Raw genomic sequence first — 18550 nt, 5'->3', positions numbered from 1 at the left:
GCAGCCATAATTTGCAGCTTGTGCGCGACGAGTGGACAATTTTTTTGAGTTGTCAGCTGAAGGAGCTACGAAAGACACATATCTTGAGAATATAAAGTCCTCTAACTTTAACATAATTCGCCTTGTATAGGGAAGTAATAGTTATTTTGCTGCAATACAGAACTAGTAGCTTTTGCAAGTTTAAGTTTGTTGATTTTTTATTGAATTTGTTTTGTTGTAGCTTGTAGGCTACCGTAAGCATAAGAAGCCAAGTAACGTAACCAGACATATTAACGTTTATATTTAACATTTACAGAAAGCTATAGAAATTACATAGCTTTTGTTTGATGTAAATGTTAAAATAAACGTAGATATGTAAAATCTGGTTGCATTACTCGGCTTCGTATGCATATGGTTTTTTATTGCTCTCAAATTTGAGTTTAGTAAAACGTAAAGATTTCTAAACCACTTTTGGAAGTTTGTGGGAGCTTTAAATGACAAAGTTGTCAAGTCATATTTGAGACAAAGGTTATTCAAATCAATCTCTGTTCAATCACTGAATTTTTGAGCTCGAACACTTACTTTTTGAATAGGAAATTTAAGCGTTTCCTATCTACGTTTAACGTTTAACAAATTTTTAACGTTCGTACATACCTTTAAATTTTTCCAAAAGCATTTGGCGTGCACACAGTTTTGTTTTTGCTGTTTCTGGATCATGTAAGTACGCAGTAGTCTCCTCACTTCATGGATCAATTCTTAAAATTAGACAAATGCTATACGCTTGTAGCCTATCTTTGCATGAAAACATAGAATTTTACTAAACGCCGCCTTAATAAACATTTTTTATTCCACAAGAACATTTCTTGACACTTTTGAAAAATGGTTGCTTCAAAAATTGTTATCTTTGCCCCTATCTGTGCTGTAGTATTTACAGGTGGTGTTGTGATCGCTTTGATTTTATCTTACAACGATCAATCAAGGAACTTGGAAAAAGAAACCCGTAAGTGTGTGATGCAGCTCAGCTTACTACAATATTTTTTTTGTAATGTTACCCGCTATATTAAGCATAATTTAAGACATGGACTTCTAAATAGTAGAATCTGGACTGGAAACCGACTTTACGCAGTGTACAACAGTTGGCCAAAGAGAAGCATCGCATTATGGGCATAGCAATAGTGGTTATCCAATTTGCGCGCATCTTTGGTTAGTTTAAGTTGTAAGCAAAACTAATAACTGCATTATACGAAGTATGCTTGTATTGTACTATATTTGTACAATTATTAATAGAATAAAACATGCAAAGGATTAAGTTTGGGTCTCAACTGGGTCATTAAAGACTACAAAAAATTTCAAACTTGCTGTTTAATCAAATTGTTACAAGACGGACTATATAGTCCGTCTTGATTTGTTATCAAGACAACAGGAAATTAGCAAACACAAAGTTTTGTTGCATTAATACTGCAAAGTTAAAGAGGTATGCTATTAATACGAATATACTGTAGAAAACTAGTGACGATACTTTACTCACAAAGTAGATGTGCGAAAGATATTGCTATCTATAGAAAAAATATTTGCGTTACATGCATTGGATGTAACCATTAGTGCTGATGTTACAATCTAGTACAGTAGTTATTTATGTTGCAGTCATAATATCTAGATTATATGTCATAACTCATAACTATAATCAAACAGGTTACAACCATGATTGCAATATTGCTCTTACTGGTGACTATCACGGCACTTATAGTTAAGCCCGACAATTTACAAGCAATACAGAAAAAAGTTATAACAGTGACAAGCGCGACAATTTACAAGCAAACAGAAAATGTAATAACTGTGGCAATACGTTTTACACAATAAAAAAACATATTTGTTGTGACCATGGCTACGTCGAAAAAATGCCGGTCACAGCTCGCAAACACAACATTAATTAGATGCGTTTTTTTCCTGTGAGCTTGCGCAGCTTGCACGAACCTTTTTTAGGTTTAAATTCGTTCCTCTGACGAATAAGATTTTTGCATATTGTATTAAAAAAACGAATCGAAATGCCTTCTAAAATGTTGTGTCCTTTCTCACACATTGCAGCCACTGACCAAGGTGATACTTCAACGCCTTCATGAAAAGCCATTGTCACTATTTCTCGAAATACGTTTCGAGGTTTCATTGAGCTTAAAAAGTTTTGCCGCAAGTTCTCCCTGGAGAGTTCAGCAAATATTTTCCAACAAAGACAACCAATACCGAATAGTTCGGGAGTCGGCTTCCACAAGCCGCCACGGTTTATGTCCGTTAAAAAATTGTGAGCAGTCTCGGGTACAATGTCTTCAGTAGCGTTTTTGACGCTTGCAACAGTAGCGTGTGTGCCTTTTTCGCATTTAGTGCTCCTTATCAGCGACCTGCAGCAGTAGCCAGTGACGTAGTATATGACGCCTATGTCGTTTTCTGTTGGCAAGATATTGAACTGCAGATCGCCATAAAGCAACTCAGCCTTTGATTCCGCTTCATGATCTGCACTCAGGCGCGGATCTAGGAGTTTTTTTCGGGGGGGGCCAGAAAATTTGAAAATCAATTAAACAGAAAGAAAAAGATAAAACAGATATTAACAATGATACTACGACAGTAGCGTAGCCAGGAATTTTGAAAGGGGGGGGTTTTTACGGCCGGCGAGCGAAGCCCGTCGGCGTCTTCGCCAAATGCGACACCCAGCGGCGGGGGTCTGGGGGGCAGCCCCCAGAAAATTTTGAAAAATTGCTTTGAATTTGGTGCATTCTGGGAGCATTTTCAACAAAAATGTGGGTATAAATATTCCTGTAAAATGGTGATAAGATCATGTTTTCTTCGGATTTTTCGGTAATAAACCTAAGTCTCTATGTTTTCTTGTTGCTAATTCCTGGCTGAGATATTTAAATGTTTGGTATTGGCAAAACTCGCTCTTTTAATGCAGTTTCGTTTAAAATTAGGAAAACTTTATTTTAGAGAAACAGAGACTGAAAGCATTATTCTCAATATCGTGATGTCACACGCGTGCCAAAGGGGGAGGGGGTTGTAACCCCCCCTCCCCTTGGCTACGCCACTATACTACGACATATTATACGATATGCCATAAAATAAAAAATACATTAAAAGAAACAGCCATTTCATCAATTGTGAATGTTTGAAAAATACATTTTGCTTGAATAAAAATTGCTAAGCATGCAAAGTAATCTTGAAATCTGGTTTAAAACCCTGTATGCAGTGTCCATGACCAATTGGATGTTTGTATGTTTGCAAGCATAGACGGCAATTGATTGAAATTATAATGAAGGCTAAAAACTATAAAACAGCCATTCAAGGTTTCAGATTGTTTCAACTGACGTCATTTCGTTCAGCATTGGTTTCAGCTGAGTCAGCTCCAACAAATGTTGCTATTAAAATGCATTTACAGTTGTATAACGGAATAAAGGAGTCTGATCGATGGATGATTTTAACCATAATAATAACAAAAAATTACCCCCCCCCCCCTCCCAGATAAGTTAAGTCTGCCGTGGGACTAATATCAGTTGTGTAGACGCATATCAAACGATTTGATGCGGATACATAGAATTTCAACAATAATTCCTCGCAACATTTCGGGGGGGGCCCGGGCCCCCTGGGCCCCCCCCATAAATCCGCGCCTGTCTGCACTGTTTGTTGCTTGAACGGCTTGCTCAATGTCTTGAACAGATATATGGGAGTATTTTATCAATGATAGCGTTCTTAGTTGTCGATCGCTTTCCAGCAACTGACGCATCGAAATACAATAGTTAAGTAAGTTGTCTGATATGTCCGAATCGACCCTCAATAGTGTCAGACTGAATTTTACCCAGCAGCACATACTTGAAACCACAAAAGTTGATGAGGTATTTGGCCAGACCAGTGATGGCTTGACACGTTTGCCGAACGGCCAAGGCAGTTTCTCTTGTTAATCCAGGTAACTGTAAAAATGAATAAATAAAATTAATTGTAATGATTTTATGATCAATGTCATACATATTTCTAACAAGTATGCTAGTTCATGAGTTCATCAAAAATGTCGAGGAAAAAGTAAGAATTGAGAATCCTACTTTTGTGCTACAAAATATACAAACGTGGTTTAAAAATACATCACATTAGTAATTTATGTGATTTTTAACAATTAAGGTCGGAAAGAAAACAAAATCACTAAGGCGTCTCATAGCAAAAACTTTCATTCAATTTTGCAGAGAAACCTACTAAACTATGAAGACATTTTAAACTTACTTTCGAGTTTTCCCAAACAGATATGTAGGCTAGTTTCCGAATTGCAAAAGAAATCCCAGCTTCCAATCTTCAGGAGATTTGATTGTATCTAAAACAATGTTGCGCTTGTGTTTACCAGTAGTCGGTGAAGAAACATTCAAGATAGACCAAAACTTTGAAAATAGCTCCAACACAGCAGCAGTTTCAGAAAATCCATAATGTCTTCAAGCACATACAGTTGATTCTGGCAAAATGGATAGAGCCAGTTATCCAAAAAAAGGAGGTTTTTGGATACCTTTGTAACTAACCCTAAACTAACCCAAGCCCTTAGTGGGGGTTAGTAAGTAACCCTAACTTGCACAGTGCTGGCACTGTACAAGAAGGGGTGGGGAAGCAACTGAAAAAGCACTAAAATAAAAATGTACTCAGTACCGGTACACCCCAAACTCCTAAAATCTGGGCCCCTTCAATGCTAAATGTGAACAATTGAAGATTCCGGGCTCTGCTTTCAAAACTGATAAGCTAACCAATTTCATATTTGTGGGGAATCTTTGAAATCGGGCCCTTTAAAAACCCTAGAAAACAGATCTGCTGTAACAGACTGCAGGCTATATCACTCATCAGCAGGCTTTATAAAATTATTGTTCCCAGTGCATACTTTGACTGAAAGTTCGTAGCATGTGTTTTCTTGACCTCCTGTGCCAATGAAAAACAATAGCACAACAACGGCTACTAATTCATAAATTAACAACTTACAGCCTATCCAAAACTAACTGTTACAAACTGACAATTGCACGAACGATTCTAACACCACATGATATTGCAAATAGTATCTATGAAAATTACATTATAGGGTGGGCCGTTTTTGACTTTTTTTCGAAATTTAAAAACGGCTAGTCATAAAAAGTGGCACATGCATGAAAAAATTACATGTGCAAAATTTTATCAGTTTGGGGGTGCATCTTCTGCCCCAGCAGGTGGGTCAAACTTTCAATTTTTAAAAAAAAAAGGGGAAGTTTCACTTTCCGTTTTAACATAATTTTTGTTATAATTTTTCTACTGGCTAGTTATAAATTGTAGGCTAAGTGGGATGTACCCAGAACGTTCCTATGTAAAGACATGTTCGAAGCTTAAGGTTTACTGCCCCCGCATCGAAGACCAAAATGCTAAATTTTCACCAATTTGAGATGCTATTTTGTCATTGCTCAATAAACAAACTTGTCGCAAAAGGGCGAGATGGTGTTAACGCTGTACGCTCATTTATCTTCTGTCCATTAACTTTGCAGGATGATACGAATGAGGTACGAACATCAGTACGTATTTATGATAAAGAGTTACAAAAAAAGAATGAATAACCTTTTGAAATCAAATTCTAGAGATGGGCCTAAATTTCAGCAAAATTTAGACCAAATGAAAGAATCTGCAAAGTAAAAATATTTAAAATCGGTTGTTGTAGCCTAAGTGTTCCAATTTTCTGCAATGTACTTGCCCTCAGGAAAATCATATCCCTGTTACAGAACAACAGTTCCTTCTTGATCAAAGAACAACTCGCATAATGGTGATTGATAAACATGATAAATCGGCCACAAAATCTAATTTTAAACGTTTTCCGAGGAGACTCGCAAGATCAGAACAGTTTGGTTGTTTACGTGAAGACCCAGGAGCAGGTACAAGTAGCACTTTGTTTAAAACACCTTTAACTTCTTATTCAAGCTCAGAAACTTTGTCATCCAATGAAGAACGCTGCGAAGATTTTGATTATCAACCCAGTTTTGCCTCGGAAAACCCCAGAAAAAGCAAGGTTACTTCCAGTTTAGTAGTATTTGCTGAATCATGCGATCGTACTGGTATTTCAGATAGGTCTGCAGCACTTATTGCTTCATCATTTCTACAAGATGCGGGAGTTGTCAATCAGTCATAGATAAAAGCAAAGTGAGAAGAGCGAGAAAAGAAATGAGGTTTAGGCCTACAACTCAAATGGAAAGTAGGCCTATCATGTGCATAAATTTGCAAAGCATATATTTTGATGGTCGAAAAGATTAAACCATCAAACAAGATGAAATTGGTGGGCAACTTCGAAAACGTTTCGCAGTTGAAGAGCACATTACTTTACTTGGGGAGCCAAGTTCTCATTTCATTGGTCATTTTACTGCAGCCAACGGATCTAGTGTGTCAATAGCTATCGGGATTCTTGAATATCTTGGATCCAATAAAATTAGCTACGATAATGTAATGGCAATTGGATGCGATGGAACCGCAATAAACACAGGTCAAAAAGGCGTCGTGATAAAGCTCATTTCCAAAAGCCACTTCAATGGTTAATATGCCTACTCCATAGTAATGAATTGCCTCTTAGGCATCTTATAAAAGATATGGCAATACTAGCAGACCTGATAGCTTCACTGGGCCCATTATAAAGCAGCTAGCCACTGTCACACAACTAGATGTTGTAAAATATAAAGCAGTTCCGGCACCAGAGATTGAAATTGTTGAAAATGACCTCAGCACTGACAAAAAATATCTTCTACACATGCACAGAGCAGTGAAAAGTGGAGATATATCAATTCATTTCGCATATAGGAGTCCAGGTATGATGAACCACTCAAGATGGTTGAACACAGCTAATAGAATTCTACGTTTATATGTTGCATCTAACGCGTCAGCTGTATTGGTGGAACGTGTAGACTATATTATGAATGTTCATATTCCAGTATGGTTTGCCATTATAAAGGAAAGCCATTTCACTAATGGCCAAACCATTTCTTTAAAATTCTACACTCTGCTCAGTGCTCAGTGCTCAGAAGCTATCGAATAAAGCTCGCAATATCCTCAACAAAGTAATAAGAGGAATGCGTTTTATGCCCATCCTGAAAACATTTTGATTGCAATCATATGTTATACCAAAGAGTAGCCTATGTAAGGGAACTAGGATGGAGAAGAATTTTCATTTCAAGAAAATTATCATCTCATAGCACTCGTCAGCAAAAATTCACCCTGTCAATATTGCAGTTCAGTTCCGTACGTTATTTTGAGATGATAGACTGGCAAAATATTCCAGTTACGGAACCCCCAGCGATGCGTGGTGTTGACAGCAATGTGATAAAAGAGCACATCAAAACAAAGATGCCTTCACAACAGTTGTTTTCTACGTTTTCTCTGCCACACACAACAGATGCTCATCACATGTAGTGGACAGCATTGAAAGAGATGGGTAGCCTACTTTAAAGCAATATTACAATTAAAGAAAAAAAATCCTAGGTTCCAGTCGAAACAAAAGTTTATGATTCATTAGACTTCAGCCTGAACTAAATTTGAGCAATAATCTGGGGAACTGTCTAAAAGACCTTGTTGTTTGTTGTATTTTTGACACAATTTCGTTTTTTTTTTTTTTTTTAACACAAGTTCTGTTTTATCGTTACATTGCTGTCAAACAAAGGTTACTCTTGTATGTGGTTCTGTAGTAGCCTATCAAGTGAACGTTTAATGGATTGTAAATGACAAATTTGTGTAAACAAGATCATGATAACAATTCACGTGGAACTGTACAGTACATTCCATTTACGGAACCTGCAGATCATATTGCTTTTATTCTGAAGTAAATTATGGGTTGCGTTTTATAGCTGCAACTGATCAAACGTAGGCTACTATTGCTTTTAATTTAAGCAAGACTACGTCTTATAGTTTATCAGTTTGTATCATCCTACAAAGTTAGTGGACAGAACATAAATGAGCGTACAGCGTTACCACCATCTCGCACTTTTGCGACAAGTTTGTTTATTGAGCAATGACAAAATAGCATTTCAAATTGGTGAAAATTCAGCATTTTGGTCGTCGATGCGGGGGCAATAAACCTTAAGCTTCGAACATGCCTTTACATAGGAAAGTTCTGGGTACATCCCAGTTACAATTTATAACTAGCCAGTAGAAAAATTATAAAAAAAATTATGTTAAAACGGAAAGTGAAATTTCCCCTTTTTTTTCAAAAAATTGAAAGTTTGACCCCCCTGCGGGGGCAGAAGATGCACCCCCAAACTGATGAAATTTTGCACACGTAATTTTTTCATGTATGTGCCACTTTTTAAGACTAGTCGTTTTTAAATTTCGAAAAAAAGTCAAAAACGGCCCACCCTAAGTCATTACAATATCTATGAACAGCAGCTACCTTCTCTGCTCATTTCTTAAAATGACTTCTTTTTGGCACAACGCACGTGCTCGCTTTCTCTAAAGCGCTGCTGCACTTCACTGCGTCGCGTAATCGCTTTTCACTTTGGCCAACTGTTGTACATCGACACCCAAGCTTTTAATCCGTTTCCAGTCCAGATTCAACTATGGAGAAGGCCATGGTTTAAGAGGACAAAGAAATGACATAGACTACGTTAGATCAGGAGTGCCTAAAATTTTGTAGCCACAGGCGGCATTTCGCTTTTGCAAGTCTTGGAGGGCCGCATTAAATTTTCCGCTCATCTTTGTCCTTGAAATTTGCCTAAGCTTTAAGATAGTATTTTGTAGAGACCAGACAGGGGCACAAATATTGTTCCTGTGAGAAGCACATTGGGCACCCCTGCATTAGATAGTTTCGTGAAATTTAAGTTCTATAGGCTTAATTTGTTATTCTAATGCTTATTGCCATGTTATAACAACAGCTTTATGTTTATATCTATCTTTTTGTAGCAAAAGCTCTTGTAGGCCGATATGTAGTGCTAGCCTAGTGGCTTCTCTTTTATAAATTTACAACTACGGTATACCCTGGTAATTTCGTGTTATGTGTATTCGCAGAGCGATTGGAAAAAAGTCTATATCGTCTTGAAGAAAGCATCAGGGTTTGGAAAAGCAAACCTCTATCCAATCAAGCGAAAGACGTAAGTAATAGCGTTCATATTTAGACAGATATACGTAATGTTTATAAAGTTCTGAAGTGCTCGTAGTGTTTAATTTCATTTGCAATTTTTTCAAACTGTGAAAAATTAACCTTGCCGAAACGCTTGAATTTTTAGCTACTTCAAATCTCGTAGATTCTATTGACTCTTTGTAAGGGAAAAAGTTATTTAGTGGTTCAGTGTTACTTCTAATGGAATTGGAAGGAAAAAGTTTGTTAGTTTGAACAATAATTAGCAACCTTATACAGCAGTGGTTGTTAACCTTTTCTTTGGTACGCCCCTTTCACCAATAATTACAAGTTCTACGTCTCCCCCTCCCGGTTTCGAACAACTGTAACACCAGAAGTAATTTTGTTTTTGTTGATCACGCACCTACGAGTGAGATAAGCTTACTTAAAATTGATTTTGGATGGTTGGTTTTGAATCTTTATCCTCGGACTGACAAAGCCTTGATAGGTTATCCCTGGTAGTTTCGCATACTTGTAGAGGTTTTTGACGCAGGGCCGGTTATCGAGATTGGCTGAGTGAAGTTTTCCGATTGTTGAAGTGATCTTGTCGGGGAATTATTAGTTGAATGGAAAGCAGTCCTGAAATGCGTTGCTCAAGCGCACGCCCCAAGAGTCGAACCAGCGCCGCGTGATCTTGAGCCGCGCGCGTAACCACTGAGCTAACTGGGCGAACTAATTTTAAGCAATTAGAATTAGATCCTTAATGTAAAGTTTAACTCCAGAAATTGCGCAACGTTGTTTGATAAGTCTTCAACTCTCAGCCAGTCCTTGTTTCTGGCAGCAACTGCAGTAGAAAAGGAGCAAAGATATGTGGATCCGACCATTGTTAGTCTTTGAATATCTTGAATTGGGGGAAGTTGGGAAATAGGAAGATAATCAGCAGTTCCACGTTTTTGAAGTCTGCTTTGCCTGTGTGATTAAACTTTCATGTAGAAAATTCCTCTTGTGCTTCTTCAAAATTTTTTTAATTGGTTTCCATGTTTTCATCTCTATCTGAAACTGTTTTCTGCTGTTTGCTTTCAAGGCAATCAGATGAACTGTTGTTGATTAGTCCACTCAAACTTAAAGTTACCATCTGCGAGTGCAGCGTCCAACTTAGGTCACTGAAATCACCGGATTTCCTTGTTACCTCGATTTTCCCAGATGTATAGTTTGGGTATGAACCTTCTAATTAGCATATATTTTTTAGACAACCATTAATCATTCGTGTGAAAAATACACTAGATTATACAATTTGCAATCAGACTGCATCTCCTTACACAGGTTAAAAAAACATCTAGCCTACAAGAGCTCCGTCTTTTTATGAAGACTTTGCTTTTGCATAACTACAGTACCTTGATAACTAAGTTCAGGATACTTTTTGTTATTTATTAGAGGCAAAGTCTCTTATGCTGAGTCTCTTCGATAAATAACTCAATGAGTGTTCATACATGAAATATTTTAATCTTCCTGCATATTGCCCTGTCTGTTACTTCCAGTTCTTGAAAAATAGAAATGGTAAACCAATAGTTCAGAATATGGAAATTACTGCAAAAAGATTAAATATCGTTGGAAAGCTTACGCCCCTTATGAAAAGTAGTTCACGCCCTCTATCGGAGGCGTGCCCCCCAGTTAAGAATCACCGTTATACAGCAACTCAATTAAAATCCTTTTTAAAAAAATAAACACTTTTTTTAGAATATTGTTAGGCTGGTTGACAGAGAGTTGGAAAAGTGCAGTTCTGTAGGACCGCTGTCTATTAATTTAAAAGGTACGTAAAGTGATAGATTATTGTAGAAATACAGATTTTCTGAAGTATTTCTTTTGATATAAACTACAGTATAAATATTTTACATGCGGTGTTTTGTTTTTGACGGAAAATTATTGTAAAGCGTGCATCCGTCCAATAAAAAAAAAAGATTTAATAGCACAACAGAATTTTTCAATTTGGAAACTGAGCTCGGCTAAGAAGAACAATTACATCACAATTAAATCCACAATATTTGAAACTTAGCACCAAATAGGCTAGGTTATTGTGTAGCCTGTAGACCTACCTAAAAAATATTTACCTGGGGTTTTCAAAAATTTTTATAAAGTCATAAAAAGGGTATTTACATACACTTCACTTAATGACTTCTCTTTTGTCCTGAAAAAGGAACTGGAATCGATATTATGGTATCACCTGATAACAGGTTCTATTTTTGCTACCCAACAGCTTTTCCAAACAAACAAAAACGTTGTAATCAAACAAGGAAAATCGATAAAGTGCTTTCTTTCATCGGTTTCGGAAAACAGATCGCTTTTTTATAATAATCTGATAATTCGTCTTTGCTCTTGTACAGGCTATTTCTTCCGCGTTGCCTCTGCACACATAATTCACACAAGCTCTATGTGTAGCGAAGAAGAGTCCAAGTGATAGGCTACTTTTTAATCTAGGCCCAAGACCGTGTTAGAAATTCTGAATCTTTCTAGGAGACTCGGTATCGTTGAAATCACTCCGTGTTTTTGAAGTCTTAAAAGTTTTCTTTGGAAGTGTCTTTTTTTTGTCTTTTTTGTATTGTTTCATATGCCCTTTTTTCAGGGGCACAAGTAGTAATCTTTGCACCGTCTTTGTGTAAACTGTTTTGGTGTGTTTACGATTTATGCTGTTCGATGTTGGACAGATGTGTGAAAGTGTGCAAGCTGTCGGTTAATTACTTCTACTATCTACTTCTACACTCAACAGCGTTTTCAACTTCATATTCTTTTTGTGTCATGCTTTTATGATGTCACAAATGCATAACATATCCCTACTGAAACGCAATACGCTATTTGTCTAATCTTCAACAAAACATCCATAACAAAAAATATAAAGTCAGATATTAGCGTAATACAATATAAGAAAGAAAAAATAAAACAGCCGAAGATGTTATATAAATAGGCTACGGTACCTCATTTCAGCTCAATTACGCTACAACCGGTTTACTTTCTTGCATTTCTGCATTTTTATCAAGTTTGCTTCCTTTGAAGACAAAATGTTATATGTGAGTTATCACTCAAAATAAACACTATATTCGTAGACTATTACTATTTAAACCTGTTACACTTCTATTTCAGTGATAAAAAGTCTTCAACAAGGTGACAATAGAACGATGGAAAAATACTTGAAAGTACGAAAGCCGATGGCTCATCTGACGGCGGATAGTAAACTGTACGAAAAGAAGCATGAAAGTAAATATTCTATACATGAACGTATAAAAGAGCTCAAATAATCCTACTTAAAATTTTGATTTTGTCTTCCAGATAGCCACCACTTTATTTGTAAGCCTACAGATCCTCTTCAGATCGAGTAGGCCTACGGAAGACTGGTCCCGGTCTAATTAAAGATCTGTGTAAGCTACCACATGAAATGATTGTCTGAGCTAAAATAGCCTATTTTTCATCAACTAGCTTATTCTCGTGTAGAACAAAACGACTTTTTAGCAAAGGCTTTGATGACAATTTTATGTATTTACTCATTTAGTTAGAATAATTTTGTGTAATGTAACCCTATAGGCGAGCACAGAGAAGCAGTAATTAGACTAATTTTGAGTCAGAAAGAAAAGTTTTCTTAAAATGAGTTTTGCCTACTCTTTGCTTTTTTTTGAAATATAACACTCACGTCTACCCAGGGTCCAATAAAATGGGTGGATGTAGTTGCTGAAAGGTAGCGGAGTGAAAAGAATGGGCCAACCAAATTTCGTTATTTCCAAAACTAAATAAACTTATAGTCTAACTCTAATAGAAAGTAATCTTCTAATTCCCTGGTGCTCAGCAGCCAAACGTGAGACCTTCAATTTTTACAAGTTGCGTAAAATTTAGCGTTTGGGATTTTTGGTAGAGGCCACCATACTGGACAATTAAACAAATTTCTATCATTTACAGAAGAACAAACTATCACTTATTGGGAGGACAATGAATCCGGGACCACATACGTATGCAACGGAGTTAAATTGGACACAAATCACTTGATTATTCAACAAACCGGTCCATACTACGTCTACAGCCAACTCAAATACAGATACAAGCCAAGTAGTAAGTGTATAGCTCAGTTTGTTAAGCTCCCGACTTTGTGAACGAAACAACTGCAAGATCGACTCTCGGGTGTGAGATGAGACAACGCGTTTGAAGAAGTTTTCTGCCTTTAGCAGTATTTAGTGGATGGAATAATACGCAGACTACAAATCTTCAAAAGTCAACCTATTGTTTGATATATAAAAGTTGTAATTAATTAACAACTTTACCTAACCTTTGTTATTTTACTCTTAACTATTGTTAAATAAATATTAGGGTGGTCCTTAAAAATCATTTTTTTGAAATTTACTGCTCCTAACCCTTAAAAAGTTTCGTCCTTACAAAAAATGAGGTCTTGCAAAATTTTTTTAAATTTGAAGATAATTTAGAGGGTGCACAAGACCCCTCAAGTTCCGCATCCCCCTAAAAATGCAAAATTTGGATATCTCGAAAACCGCTTGAGCTAGAGGTGTGCTTTTGGTGTCTAAAGATGCAGAAGACAAGGTTTTCTATATGCTTTCTGAACATTGAATATGCCTATCTTAAGTAAACAAGCAGTTATTTTGAAAAAACTACTTTTTAAGGGTTTTGCGTGTAAGATTCTTAGTTAAACAATAGTGTAGACCAAAAAAACACAATTCTACAATTTACCTTTCTAACCTGTTAAATTGTGATGTTACAAGTAAACAAATAGAACATTGCAAACATGTGTTGTAGGGTAATAGGGTGGTCCTTGCACAAATAACAGGGTCAGGTAAGGTGGTCCTTACGAGAAAATTTACTTAAATTCTGAGACTCGATAATTTGTTTTTGAAAAAAGCTACAAAATCACTTCTTGTAATCAAAAACAGGAAAAAAATGCGCAGTAAACTATATCATACAAAGCATAAGCTTAGCATTATGACAAATTATTGGGCTTTATCAGAATATCACTGACCGCAAAATTAACTAGCTTTTCGCATTGCTTTGGCATAAAAATCACATAGTTTTTCTGTCCGCATTGTTAATTGTTTGCCAACACATGCTTGTCAGCTAAAGTGGCTTTATTGCAGTTTGGAAATCGTTTCCGAAGGTCTGCAACCACCTGCATCAGATACTGAACCTGTTCTTCATTGTGAGTGAGGATGCGGTTATATCCCTCTTATGAGAGCTACACCTCGCTCAGTGTGGTCATCTGTGACAGTTAGAGTGTCTACTACCTTTGATGCCTCACAGTAAGCATCACAGATTCCCCAGGTTTCTGGATCCTGTTCCATAACCTCAGTTGATATGTCCAGTTCTTTGAACAGTGACAATGACCCCTTATTAACCTGGTCAGACAACTCCAGTCGATCAGTCATTGCAGAATTGATGGTCAGTCGTTAAGGGGCATCCTCAGTTTCTTCCCGCTTTTGTATTGCTTTAACCATGAGTTTTTTGGTTTGGGCCGACACAGAATGATCAAAAAAGGCAAGAGCAGCTAGTTCTTCAGACAGATACCACAGGTGGGAGGAAAACGTGGATGATACAGCATTCGACACTGCAGTGTTAATACTGGAATATGCTTTAAAAGATCTAGATCGTTATTTGGGGCCGCAGCAGGAGATTCTATCCATGCCTTAAGGTACAATTTTGTAGCAAAAATACACATTTGCAAGAGCCCACTCCTTTCTCTTTCTGTAAGTTTAAACTGGTCATAAAACATCTAAACTTTTAATGAGTACAAAATCTTCGACATTTCTTTATGCATTGGGCCAGGAGTCATAAAATGAACACCCCTCGGAGGAATAGTAAATCGTAACTCTTCTCTTTCCTTCAAAGATTTTTCAGCCCAAGCTATTAAATCCACATCGATGACTGTAGTAGCTATTTGTTTGTTTTCAGCTATTGTGGTGAACCTTGTCGTGTCTATAAACTCCCAGCGTGTTTGAAATCTTTTAAATACTAGAACATCTGGTGAAGCAATGCTTCCCATGATTGTGGTAAAAGCTGTTTGTACTAGCAGCTCATGAATATGATGGCGGCATGCTAGATACAATAGGTCTTTTTGCAGCTTTTGTTCAATGAGAACACATGAGCCAAGCTTTCGCCCTGTGTTGGAAGCAGTAGTGTCAAAAAATAGCGCAATCACTTGTTCTTTTTAGGCCCCATTCATTGAGAGCTTCTACAGCAGCTTTTGCTTGTTTTGATCCCGTTCCGTTTGGCAATTTTGCTACTTGCAGCAGCTGAGAAACCCCATTACCAGTTACAATAATCTGCAAAGTGCAAGCGGTCGACATGCTGTTTGGTTGTCAAGTCTCTGAGAAGCTTTCCATCCCAGTTGACAACCACAGGAACATTAGCTCGGAACTCAGCTTTAAGTTTTACATGAATTTCATGAAGTTTTACATTAGCTCGGAACTCAGCTAGACTTAGGGACATGAAAACAGTACTTACAGGTTGTTAAAGATTATGAACATTGTGTATCTGCTGCCTAGGTCGCTGGATTTCTAGTCACTTTAAACACTGTTTTTTGCTTACTTGTAACATTTCAATTTAACAGGTCAGAAAAGTAAATTGCAGAATTGTGTTTTTTGGTCTACACTATTGTTTAATTGAGAATCTTACACGCAAAACCCTTAAAAAGTAGTTTTTTCAAAATAACTGCTTTTCTACTTTAGATAGGCATATTCAATGTTCAAAAAGCGTATAGAAAACCTTGTCTTCTGCATCTTTAGACACCAAAAGCACATCTCTAGCTCAAGCGGTTTTCGAGATATCTAAATTTTGCATTTTTAGGGGGATGCGGAACTTGAGGGGTCTTGTGCACCCTCTAAATTATCTTCAAATTTAAAAAAATTTTGCAAGACCTCATTTTTTGTAAGGACGAAACTTTTTAAGGGTTAGGAGCAGTAAATTTCAAAAAAATGATTTTTAAGGACCACCCTAATAAATATCAATAATTCCATTAATTTGAATAAGAACTTTTTGACGATTTCACAAAAAGTAAAACAGGCTGTTAAGGTTACTTTGATTTTATGTACGCCACCGTACTGCAATAGTCGATTGCGGAGTGGCGCCCCTTCGACTACAGCCCTTGATTTCTTTCATGTATGAACAGTAGCCTACGCTGCTCTAGAGAGGAATGCCTAAGACCTTCTTAGAGCTATGGTCTGTTGAACGGAACTACAATGGTGATGAGATAGCCTACCTGGCTGCATGAGTTGCAAATTTTCAATCAACCGTTGTTCGTTCTAGTGACAAGGAATACCTCAAATCCACATTTTGATTACAGCCAGATATTTATTTTTTACTTAGCCTACTGACCGATATAAAAGTCAACTGGTAACCTATCTATGGCTTCTCATATTGCATTGTGAGAGTCAATGCAATAGATATTTATAAGCACAACCCTTTATTTTTCCTAAAATGTTCAATTCTTTTTGTTTTAGAAAGCGGACATTTACACCGCCATGTCACCTATCTTCGAAACGGTAAAAAAACATTTAACATCTTGGAAAACAGTTATCTGCTTGGAGAAGGTTCAGGAATACATGGCGAAAAGACGTCCTATCAATCCAGATACATAAAACTCTACAAAGGAGAAAGGCTCTTCGTTACCTCACAAGTCGGGCCTCACACAGAACACATGAAAGACTTAGATTCCGACACGTTCTTCGGTTTATTTCTTTTGTCATAACTCTGTATGAAGGGTGCTTAAAAATTTAAACGGGTAGCCTATTGTTTTAAAACATGTGGATTGTGACGTTGAAAAGGGGTCCAGAGGGTAGTTTTAGACCCGGGATAATTTTAGGGACCCGTAACCATTCCAACGGGGCCTACGAACTAGAACTTGTTAGATATGCCTGTCTGAATTTGGGGCCCCAAAAACATAGGGTATAATTGGAAGGGATAAGAGAAAACCCTTGGCAAAATCCTGTTTGCCTAAACTCTAAAGCTATATTTTGGCTAAAGAAACTGCATTCAGGCAAAAGGTTATCGGTAAGTCGATAGCTCTGTTTGACTTCACAAGCAGCCCAAGCCACATTTAAGTTTTAGAGACGTCACGGGTTATGAAAAAAAAGCAATTGTTATCTGGCAATAAACTTTAACTTTTGTTTTTTATAATTAATGCCATGTAGCCGAGGCAATATTTGATCACTTCTTTGCTTCTTTTAAGTTTGCAATGTAGGCAACCTGTCCATCTTCGGCAACTAAAGATCAACCAATTTGTAGCTTTAGCACTTTAAATTAAACTCTTTTTCGAAGTGTAGACAAAAGGATATAACTTCTACATCCCAAAACATCTCTTCTTAATTTGATCAGTTTTGATTTTAATCACACATGCTTAACGTTAGTAAATAAAGGCAGCAAAACATTTGACGTGAACTTTGCTTTAAAGATCTTCATCTTTACTGCCTTTATTTACTAACGTTAAATAACGTTAAATTAACGCTGCTGAGTGAAATGCAGCAAGCAATGCTAAAACATTAAATTTGTTTTAGCTCTGCTATAATAAATGCAGCAAGCAGAGCTAAAGTAATTACAGAAAACTAACATCGCCAAGTTAAGCGCCACCTAACGTTTTAATTTGGATAACAACCATCAGAATAAAATCTCTTTGAATAAGTGTTGCACTTGCACCTGATGATTGCCATCCAATATGAAACCTTAGGTAGTGCTCAACTCAAGTTAAAACATGAAAAGCTTTTTTTCAATCAATGGCTAATAAAATAATCTACATCACAAAATGGATCTAAACATCCAATTGTCGTTATTTCCGTAGGGTGGCGATTGATTAGTAGGCCCTACACCGTATGGCAGTCTCCCTGTCGGTATGGGAACTTGCGCAACTTTTGCATTGTGTATATTACTTGCATATTTCAAACATGTACTTTGTTTAAACCATTGACTGAATGTGTAAGCTACGCCTATGCTGTTTATTTTACATTTGTAAATTTTTATTTTTATATTTCCCTTTCTATGTTAAATTTTTCTCAAGGTGTTGCGACCGTGCAAATTTCTTTCAACTCAATAATTTACTTCGGTCACAAGCACGTTCTAACGTTCGCGTTTTGTCGCTTCCACCTTTTTCTCGACCTTTGCTATGTTGACGTGTATTGTTTTTTGCTGTGATGGTCAGAAATAAAAATTACTGAACTGAAACTGAACATCTTAAGTTATTAGCCTAAACAAAGGTACCTCAAAACCCCATTTTTGGGGTAGGCTGATTGCAGTCATTAAGATCCTTCTTGCACTCAGTTTCAGAAAATAAAACTATCAGAAAAACACTCAGTTTAGTTAGGCTACAGAAAAAAAAGAATAGGGGAAGGGAAGGTAATTTGATACGGAAGGTAATTTGATACACCCCCCCTACAGAAATGTACAAAAAATATTGTCATTAGGTGGAAGATCTGTGAAAATAATGCCTACAAAACTTGCACCATGCAGCTATCTCGTGCTTTTATGGCATAAAATTGTGAA

The 18550-nt window shown here is 36.9% G+C and overlaps 1 protein-coding gene across 1 annotated transcript; it reads left to right on the top strand.

Annotated features, from left to right (window-relative positions):
• The first annotated feature begins 71 nt into the window (after window positions 1–71).
• Window positions 72–18232, top strand: LOC145765538 (tumor necrosis factor ligand superfamily member 15-like). The gene is made up of 6 exons (XM_082577372.1): window positions 72–979; window positions 8989–9071; window positions 10775–10847; window positions 12173–12286; window positions 12980–13129; window positions 16519–18232. The coding sequence occupies exons 1-6, from the start codon at window positions 859–861 to the stop codon at window positions 16764–16766; spliced, it is 789 nt and encodes a 262-aa protein (XP_082433498.1). The 5' UTR covers window positions 72–858; the 3' UTR covers window positions 16767–18232.
• Window positions 18233–18550: the final 318 nt, after the last annotated feature.

The sequence above is a fragment of the Aplidium turbinatum genome, chromosome 2 (genome assembly GCF_918807975.1).
Source record: "Aplidium turbinatum chromosome 2, kaAplTurb1.1, whole genome shotgun sequence".
Classification (NCBI taxonomy): domain Eukaryota; kingdom Metazoa; phylum Chordata; class Ascidiacea; order Aplousobranchia; family Polyclinidae; genus Aplidium; species Aplidium turbinatum.
The sequence above is the reverse complement of the archived record's forward strand: the minus strand, read 5'-3'. Positions and strand labels throughout refer to the sequence as shown.